This window comes from Drosophila elegans, unplaced genomic scaffold, assembly GCF_018152505.1.
Source record: "Drosophila elegans isolate 14027-0461.03 unplaced genomic scaffold, ASM1815250v1 contig_814, whole genome shotgun sequence".
In the NCBI taxonomy this organism is placed as follows: Eukaryota; Metazoa; Arthropoda; class Insecta; order Diptera; family Drosophilidae; genus Drosophila; species Drosophila elegans.
Window position 1 is genome coordinate 10,157,763 of NW_024546167.1, and position 10,407 is coordinate 10,168,169.

General features: G+C 37.7%; 2 protein-coding genes across 2 annotated transcripts; one reads left to right on the forward strand and one right to left on the reverse strand.

The window, feature by feature from the left end:
• Window positions 1-565: 565 nt before the first annotated feature.
• LOC108138714 (selenoprotein BthD) lies at window positions 566-1,160 on the reverse strand. Its single transcript, XM_017261066.2, has one exon. The coding sequence runs from the start codon at window positions 1,040-1,042 to the stop codon at window positions 620-622; it is 423 nt and encodes a 140-aa protein (XP_017116555.1). The 5' UTR covers window positions 1,043-1,160; the 3' UTR covers window positions 566-619.
• A 1,677-nt stretch (window positions 1,161-2,837) lies between these two features.
• On the forward strand, window positions 2,838-3,278 carry LOC108138606. The gene has a single exon (XM_017260895.2). The coding sequence runs from the start codon at window positions 2,868-2,870 to the stop codon at window positions 3,276-3,278; it is 411 nt and encodes a 136-aa protein (XP_017116384.1). The 5' UTR covers window positions 2,838-2,867.
• Window positions 3,279-10,407: the final 7,129 nt, after the last annotated feature.

Consider the following 10,407-nt stretch of genomic DNA (forward strand, 5'->3'; position numbering starts at 1 on the left):
CTCCAAGTGGCACTTTCCTCCGGCGCACAGTTTGCCTTTTCATTAGTTTGGGGTTTTTGGTGTTATCTTCTGTGTCTGCCCCGAAATTATGTTGGCTGAACTCAGAGTTTAACTTCACCATTAAGGCAATGAAGAAGCTTGACCTTTTGATGGCTTTTTGCTGCGAATTTTTCATTTTCTTTGTGAGGGCATGAAACAGAAATTTTAAGCTCAGTTATTTTTGGTTAAATGAGTTGGTTCTTATTAGGCTAATAGAAAATATGCACTAAGTAAAGTATTTTTTAACTTGAATATTATTGAGTGTATAAATAGATAAACTAAAATTTTAACAATGCAGCTTTTAAAAAGGAATAAATATTCCTCTTGTCTTTTTTTTGTTTTTTCTCCAATTAAAATTATGTTTCCTATTAAAAATGCTTTTCAAGTGAATAATTCTAATTACACATTTAGGTTGTTTGTTGTGGTGGTAAAAACAATTGTAAAAAAAAGCTTAGTTTATTTAACAACATAAAATAAACAAATGTTAAAATATGGTTTTAAGTGTTATAATATAATCAATGTAGAACCCAGTACATGCAATTTTATTAAGTTGCCTAAAATACGAAATACATTTCAATATTTATTCAAAATCTTCACTCCTTGCCCGACTGCCATCGTTGTGTCGCAAATTGGTCAGCATCCGTCGGTGGGATTCCTTGTTGGGATCCCTGAGTTTGAGGGCGAAACAAACCGGGGTGAAGATGTCGTCCACATGGGGAACCTTCGTTGCACTGGGCATTCGCCGCAAGCCGGTCCACACACTTTGGCGGGCGGCTGCATCCTCAGTGGGATACTGGGCAACTGCCACCTCAAAGGATCCATCTTGCGGCGGACCCCGGTCATTGATCCTTAGCTGGAGCTTAACCCTTGGCTGAATGGCCCGCAGAGCTTCTGCCAGAGAAGAATGGAGGTGCAGAGCCCGTTTCCTATAAATAGGGCGATAGCGACAGTGGTCGATATACAGCACTGGTTGAAGTGGATCCAGGGGCCTTTTGTCGGGCATCGCGACGGGCAGTTGCAAATCTTGGACTGACTACGTCCTCCGACGAACAGCAGTCATCGCAGGGAGTGGGGAAGTTCCTGGTCGAGAGGTGAATCTGAGGCTCAGAGACTTGACACAATTCTCATGGGCAACTGCAACCTTCAAGCTTATCGGCGACCAGAAAACCTGGCCGTTGGAGGTCATAAATCAAATAAAATAGCGTATCTGACAAATAAATCTTCGGGGGCGAAGCGGGCTCGGCAGAAATAACATGCAAATGCGCATGAAATTTGCAAAAGCCGCAAGCATTAAAATGAATTCAAAAATTAAATCAAGCAACATACATTTACAGTGGTAATTTACAGGAAAGTAAATCTACTTTATGCTGTTGAACCTTTTTACTTGTTTTATAGACCTTTACTTATTTACAAATAAATTAAATAGACTATATTATTTTAATTAAATACAAATATTTATAATTATATTTTAAATAACATTGAATATGGTTCGCTGCCGACTTACTTTTTAAAATAATTAATACGAGAAGTGATTTTAAATGTTGAGTACATTTTTTATTTTTAAGGAAACAAAAATTAAATATTTTTAAAATAATAATAAACAGCAACCAATAATGTTAGTACATTTGATTACACTTAAAACTGGTAATAAGTTGTTTTCGAAACTTAGTATTTCTTCTATTAATTTTATTAAGGTAGATGAGTTTTACTGTACGTCTAGTTTATTGTCCAGTTTTTGCTGACATTTTGACCTGCGGCGACTTGAAAAAAGAAATGATGAATATTTTTTCTGTGAAATTTACCAAGCTAAAGAGTAAAAAGCTGAGCATGCCAAAGGCATAGACACGGCCAAATAGAAAGCTCTGTATAGGGGGAAGCCAAATGAAAAAAAGGAAAATGTATATTTTAATAAACCGAATACAAAGCAGAGTAGCGAGAGCCCAGCGCCCCATTTTCCCGTACTACCCACCACCCACCGAGCGACGAGCCAGCGGCAAGGTTAGCCAGTTCATTCATTCGGTTTTATTCACAGTTATTGAAAGTAGAGCAGCGCGCTCTGCTCTCGAATAATATGAAAATAAATAAAACTAAGACCAAGTCGAGCGCTACAGTCCCCCCCAGTCGAGCTATATGGTATTAACCAAGGGTTAGAGGTCGGAACGTGAACCACAGACCACGACTGACGACAGTTGACAGACAACAGACAACGCAACGAATGCGAATCCGAATCACGCCGCAAGTCCCAAGGAAAATATATTCATCGAATCTTGGGGCTTGGGGCTGCTGCGACGATTGGTTGCTGCTTTTCCTTGTGATTGGATCAACCTACTTAGCTTGTGTTGGCAAGGAGGACCCAACAAGAAGTCGCAAATAGTCATGGGAATGCTCTCGACTTTCGCTTCAAGTTACCAGGTAGTTTATCGCAAACATTTGCCTTCACCTTTCAGTTCACGCTTAATAAAAGCCATCAAATTTAAACTCAAAGTTTATGAGAGTTTATCCGAATTCTGGAGTATGTATTTCTAAACGGTGCCAAAAGGGTCAGAGCTGTCATTTAGCAAGGCAATTTTGTTGGTTAAATTGCAGCGCATTGCTGAATTAAAGGATATAAATAAAGGATTATTTTGCGAGTTAAGGAAAAACCTTAAAATATAAACACCTTATTTATAATAAAAATGTTTGGTTTTGTTAGTTAAACTCATACCTTTTTAGTTTTATTCAAATAAAAGCAAACAGAACATTGCTTAGCATTTATTACATAAATATCTCTTCTACAAATGTCAAACAATATCCCCCATTTATTATTAATTCCACCCAAAACTAACAAAATGGGTTGGTTTGACCATATTTGTGCTGAAAGTCGATCAAATTTTTTCTCAAGTGAGCAAGCAAATAAATTTCAGCGAAAATCAAGCAAAGCTCTCATGAGCGCAGATGAGTGCTACAGCTTTATAAAGAAGAATACTAAGCCTAGAGAATTAATACAGCAAGAGGAACTATGGAAAATTCCCATACTTCTTGTCTGTTTAGGCTGCATTATGGTCATATTGTTCGCGTTTTGCTTCACTTTTCAGTGCTTGGTAAGAAGGGTACAGCACGCAAGACTGCCCAACCAGTTTGAATTTGACATTTGCCAAGTTGAAATGTCGAAAATTAAATCACCCGTGCACAGAGCTAGCCAAAGCGAACCACCAATACCACCAGATGATACTTGCTGTTCCTGTTTGAAAGTCAAGTAAAACACAAAATTTATATAAAGCTCATTTTTTTTGTTATACTTTTTAATATATATAAAAATAGTAATAAACAAAAATTTGTTCTTAAAAATGGTCCTTAGTTATTTTTTATTTACAAAACAAAAAGCAAAAAAAATTTCACATGCAAATCAGCCAAATGCAATTTAGAAAGAATTTGTTTACAAACGAGTTAATGCATTAACAAAAGCATGCTTAAAGAAACGCTGAAGTCTTATTTCATTAACAAAACTATTTTCTTTTATGCGATTAAGATAAAATGTGTCATCGAAAAATATTTACTTAAAAAGAGGGGGTTTGATGTTTTATATATATCAAAGTTCCCAGCAACTGATATTTTACGTTGCCACATTCATTACGATAATTGTCAACGCCTTACTGCAAGGACAGCCCAAATTGAGCAACTTTCCGCTCGTCAGCTGGAACTTATAGATGGCCGAGTAAACCGGTCAGTGGCCTCGCCCCATTTGTCAATGTTCGTCGTCATTGCTCCTGCAACTGCCACAGGGCTGTGGCACAGCCTTCAACCTTCGGTTTCACTTATTCATTTTCCCCATCGCCTCCTGGATTTTCTTCTCCTTTTTTTTCCAGCTGGCCACAAATTGGCCAATGCGTTTGTTCGGGCATCCAGACGTTGCCGGGGATTAAAAAACGCTTTGCATGCCAGCGGCAAAAGGGGGTGGGGCAGATGAAATGCGTAAATGAATTTGCAAAAATTATTTGCACCGCCACCCGAGTGGCCGAAGCTTGATTAAATTTCTGCGCAAACGAGTCCAGCGGGCATAAAACGAATCCGCATTATTTCTAAAATATCCGAATAAATGAGTTTCCATTGATATACAAACATGGATGGCCGTTCATCGGCGAATTTCCCTAGCGGACCCAAGAATGTATTCTCCAATTTTGTCTTGGTCGTATTTTATTTATTTCAATTATGAAAAGTTTCTGCCGCCAGCACGTTGCCAGCAAAAAAAAAATGGCTTTGGAAAAATAAAGGAAGGAAAAGCGAAAAGCAAAGTCGCAAATGGATTTTGTGTTCCTTTAAATTCACTTGAGTCCTCGCCTTCCACACCCCACTTGTATCTTCTTTTCATTTTGCTCACATTTTATTCTTGTGGACGTGGGGTAAACAAACATTAACTGCTCAATTGTTTTCAACGCGCTGCTTTGTCCTGAATTGATGAGCTTTAAATTGTTCGGCCTTCGCTGCCCTCTTTTCTTTTTTTTTTTATAATCCTCAGCCCGTCTGGCTTTATTGCCCCTCCTTCTGAGGGGAACCCCTCTTCATTGCTGCAATTTATTCATATTCAAGAGTGTTAGCCTAATTGGTATGTCAGGCGAAACAGTCATGGTGTTTATTTAGTTTTATAGGCGTTCTAGGATTCTAATTCTCTTTCAGAGTTTTGGTCTTGGAAGAAAAAGTGATAATCGATATTAATGTTTTATGAATTTAATAAGAAATGCAGATGTACTAACCTTATTACCTTGTTTTTGGTTTCGGGTATTGCGTTAGTGTCAGAGAATAAATAATGTCCTTAGATTTATTTAAACCCTAAACTTAAATTTAATATACAATTTTTATGCTAAGGAAATTTAATTAGTTTTTTAAATCTGCCTTAAAATGAGATAAAGTATTGTTGGAACATCGTATCTATGGTATTTGTTTTATGCTTTATTATTGCATTATCATAAAATTTCTGCCCGGCAAGCCGAACAATGAATTCCATTAGCCCCTCGCATATTTGCTTGGGGCTTTTCCACACTGCCGTTGTCTTCAACAGGTAAAACGTTTTTACGCTTTATTTTCTGTCTGTTTTCTCAGGCTTATATTTAAATATTTTCTTTTCAATTTTCATAATACTCTGAAAGCTGGGCATCCCCTTTTCTGCCGCCTCATTGTGATTTTTAAAGCGTTTTGTTTATCTTTAATTAGCTCCTTGTGCCGACGCGTAGGAGTGGGGTGACTTAATGACCAATTGGCGGGGGCTGAACGGAGTGTGGGAATCTGCATCTGATATGATTAATTACCTAATTATTGCATTAGATTATCGCACAGCTGCGGCTATTACAACTTAAATCTTGGCCTTTGGCCTTTATTGCTTCCGTTTAATCACTGAGGCAACCCAACCCAACCACGAAACTCAATTGATTTTCATTTCATCAAGAGGACCGACTTATCCCAATAACTGAGGTCAGCATTTGCCAGCCAGAAATTCCAAACACGTTCACCGAAACTATTCCCTTCGGTTCTCTGATCAATGGCTAAACTATTTACACTTTAATGTGGGTATTGTGTGAAGTCACGGCAGACAACTTTTGAAATTGTAAGAATCAACAAGTCGAGGGCCATAAATTGACTCGTGCTAAAGGATATAAAGTGCATGGGCTAAGCCATAAAAGTAAATATTATTAAAAATAGACAAAAGTTTGCACATAAATCCGGTTAACATCCGAAATGGGGCGAAAGTCGTTGCTGACCTGCCATTTGGGGAACATTTGAATGTTTTCCTGCCGTGTTAAGCATTTTCAATATCAAAGTCACGTGCGAATGTTGTATATTAGTTTTCTGCCCGGTCTGATGTTGTTTTTCCCGTATTTTTCCTTGCCTTTGGCAGATGCGACGCTGTTTGCCAACGCTCTAGTGATTTTAGTTTGAATTTTACGTGCCCATCAAAATGATTATGAGCACGCACAAATTCGGGGGAGCCCACACACTATCGCATGGATTTCGGCTGGTGCCATCCTGCCAAGGTATTCATGCACTTCATTAGGAGAGCCCCAATCTCATGCCATGCGACGGAGTAGAGTATCTGTGTATCTGTGTATCTGTGTATCTGTCTATCTGCTGGGTTGGATGTATCTCGATGTCGACAGAGCTTGTCGCCTGGGACACCGATGTTTACCGCTCGGCAAAGTCGTTTTAATTAAAGTTTGTGCAGGCATTGAAATTATGTACCATTAGAGTTTTATGCATATTCAGCTAAGTGCGGCAGTGATGCGAATCTTTAAACAGATAGTGATATAGGTATAGAAATTAAATAAAATGCTATCAAAAACAGTTGGTTACTGGTTGAATAAATATAATGGTAAATACATTTATTTCCAGTTCTATACTTCTGTAGCTCTAAATTGAAAAAAAAGTTTTATTTCAATGGAAAAATTTACGCTCCATTATTTTTAACTTAATATTTTCACAAAAAACTTATTTTAAATGCTATATTTTGTTTTCATGCTTTATTGAATTAGTTTCTAATCTCAGATTTTTTTGCATTTTTTCTTATGCATTGCTGTTGTTTTGAACTCATCTGTGTCCAAGGCTCGAGTGTACTTTTTTTTTTTGAAAGAACTGTGTGTGAGTGCCATCGAGCTCAAACCACAAAGTTTCGGTCGCTCGAGGGAGTTGTGTTCCTTCTATCGGTTTGCCTACCGAGAAATTAGTTGTATAGTTTGGCTATGCATTAAGCCGATTAAAAGTTTCCCTATCAACAGTATTGTAATTGCAACGAGTTGCTGTAACCTCATGTTTGGAGTGAGAAAATAATGGTATATGAAGTGAAGACAGCCATGATGACAAAATAAACACACTTGGGCGTTATCTTAATGGGACACTCCCGTCGAAAGTCAGTATACAAATCGATAAAAGATAAATAAGTTAGTTAATCAATTGTATTGCTTAATTAAAATTTTAAAACACATATTCAAGGAAGCAAATGCAATTTTTAAGTAATAAATACAAACCTTTTATGCAACATGTTTGCAACAAAGTATTCAGAATTTATAATCCATTAAATACTTGAAATTTGCGTTTTAATGTCTTAAACGATTGCAATTCTCGTTGCAAGCCAGTCACTTAATGTCTGCGTTAGCAATTTCCCCCGGGTGACGCATTTCCCAATTGAATTGTCTGGTACCGAGCACTTATCAACAAAATAAATATGAAATTCAAAGGCAACTTCCTGGAATAAAGTTGAGTTAAATGCCAGGACAAAAATGATGACGTCGTTGTCTCAAATCGATAAGGAAAATGCTGTGCAGGATGTGGTTGACCGCAGCAACCAAACAAAAGTGTTGAATGCCCGGCCCGAAAACAATTGGCGAAAAAATGCCAAAAACCACAATGAAAGTGGGCGAAAGGTGTGGGTCGATTGCTGTTTGTTGCTTGTAACAATTGCAGTTTGCAGTTTCCAGTTTGTAGTTTGCATTAATGCGAAACGACGGCCCCCGGCATTGGTAATAACCCCAAGTAAATGTCAATGCAGGAAACGCAGCGAGAATGCATAAATTCACCCACGCATACCCATACGGCTACCGGAATGAACAAACGACGAGCATTTGCAATTGCATTATAATTTGTTGTTGCCAGTATTGCAGCTATTGTTACTGCTGTTGCAGCCGCCCAGAAAAGTATGCAACATGCCGACACAGTGGCTGACAAAAGCCTGTGGCCATCGCACTGCGTGTGCCTCCAAATGAGCTTGCTCCCGTTTTGGCTTTTGGGCTGCTTTGCGATTGCATTATTAATGCATAACTCTCTGGCCTGTTGTGGCACCGGGGAATTCCTCCGTTTTCACTGCCACTGCCACAGCTCTTCCCCCTCGCCCTCACCCTCTTTGCCAGCCCCCCTGTGTTAATTAGCCCGTTGCTGTTTGGACAGCCTTGCAGGCCTAAAATATGCCCAAAAGTTGCACTCTCAATAGCACTGAAGAAGTGTAATTAAGGCCATCGGCGATGGAGATACGAACGACTCGTAGTAAATACGCAATGTTTGGCCATTAGGGATTTCACTTAGTCAATTGCTTATCGTGCATGGGCTACGGAGAAAATTGAGAGATCTCTTTATTTGGTTTACGGAAAATTGTTGTTAAATTATATATTATATTGTTATTTGTATGCTTTTAGAAACTAATGAGTTTGGGAAATTTGAATTTCTATTGAAACGCATTTACAGCATTTTGCTTATTTATTTAAGTTATCCTTATTTTTGTATAAATATCTTAAAGCTATAGGTTAAGCTAGTTTTAAAATTAATAAATATTAAATATTATTAAGATACTTATAATTTGTAATATTTATAAAATGAGTTACTAAATAATTTACCCAAAAATCTTTAAAAGTCAAGTCATTTTAAAATGACTTATAATGCGCACTTTTAAATGTACGCTTACAACAAAATAAGTAACTTCAAATTCAAAAAAAAATACCAAAAGCGTTCTAATCCTTTAAAGTCTAGTAATTTTAAGAGCTCAGTTCAGTAAGTCGTGTTTTCTCTTTCAGTAGCTCCTTTCTCTCGTCCTTGCTAACACACACACACACACACACACATTTGGCACTTTCGTGGAACTTGTTTGAGTAATTGTGTTTGTGTGACAGGCGCGGAGCATAAAAGTGCAATTTATATGCTTAAATGACTTTATGATGCAACGCGGCAACGGAAAACCCGAGCGAAAAAGCAGAAGCAAAGTGATGAAAAACAACATCAGCCGCAACAACAAGGGCAAACTCTCGGAGCACGTGAATTGTTTACATGTGATAGAGATTAATCCATCAACGCAAAAGTTGAAGCTGCCACATGAAGATGGCAACGATGTTAAGGTCGATCCTTCCTTGGATTTACTAGGTACTCCAAAGAGCGAGGAAAACTCAATTAAAGGCTTTTAACGCTTGCACTTAACTTTGGCTATGATTAAAAAAAATTAAGTCAAGGACCCGTCGACCATTTTAAATTTGTTTGTTTTTCCCAACTACACATTTTTCACATTTTGTTCTGTTTGGCAGATGCAAATGATTATATAAAGCTTGCGCTCATCATAAACCCAAATACTCATGGCTCTGAGGTCCGAAAAAGTCAAAGTTAACTTAGTGCAACTATATTTGCCCCCCTTTTTATTTTTGTTAAAACACCCATTCAGCAAGAGAAGGAACTGGAGCATCAAAATTAATACATTTAATTCATATATTGCTTTAAAATGTTTTTTAAATATTAATAATACTCACACATATAAAAAATGTATAAAATTGATCATTTTGTATCAACATTGAGTAGCATTATGTTTTTTTTATTTTGTCTTTATAATGCTTAATTTAATTATCATATTATTTTAGTTTTAGGGTGTGTAAACTTCTGTATAAAAACCTAAACGGTTTCTCGCGCTTCTAACATTTGGTTGGAATTTGTATATATTTTTTTCAGTTGCCCCACATTATCTTTACTTTTTTTAGTTAGTTTATTTAGTTGAAGTTGGATATTTTAAGGCAAGCAAATAATGCTATTTTTTTTACATCGGTTTTATGCAGGCACCGATGTGAAAGATATGTAAATTGTGGTCTAGTGCTGAGCGAATTGCACAAATGTGCTGGAGTAGTTAGGAGACCAGTTTTGTTCCGCTAACCATATGAATATTCATTTTGGTTTAAAACGGACTGGGCGCCCTTGACCCAAATGGGAAAATATTATTTAAAAGAGACGATTTAAGGACAGAACTAGGCCCACGAACGATTAAACATCATAATTTACAATGACAAACGAGGCCGCTCCAGTTGCGCACAATTACACAGACCATGTTGAGTATTTAGATGAATGCACTGTAAAAAAATAGGGTTGGCTTTGACAGTTATAGGTTAATGGGTTAATAGCTGTCCCGGTTCTTATTTTATCCAGAAAAATAATTTTAATATTCTTTTAAAGATATATAATATAAACTAACTGACTAAATCTAAACAATTTTTCTAACCAAGCAAGATAGGTGATAGTTTTTTTCTCTTAGTGAGGATGAGTGGGAGGTCAAGTCGGGTGTATACGATGCGGTTGAGGTCGACCTAAGGACAACCGCGCAACAAGCTGCGACGGATGAACCACTTGTCCTTGTGTCCACGGAGGAAACACCAGCCCCGGCATACAGACGCCGACGCAGATAAATGACAGGCGAGACACAGGCACAGTCAGTCGCAAACGTACGCCCCTTATCCGGGGACTTGAGCTAGTTAGCCAGCAGAGAGGGGGCGGGGTGGCAACCTTTGTTATGTGACCTGTAAGCACAATCTACACGAGCAGCGGGCATTATATTCACAATCAATATGCGCAATTGAACGCGCATGATTGTTGTGATTTGTAATG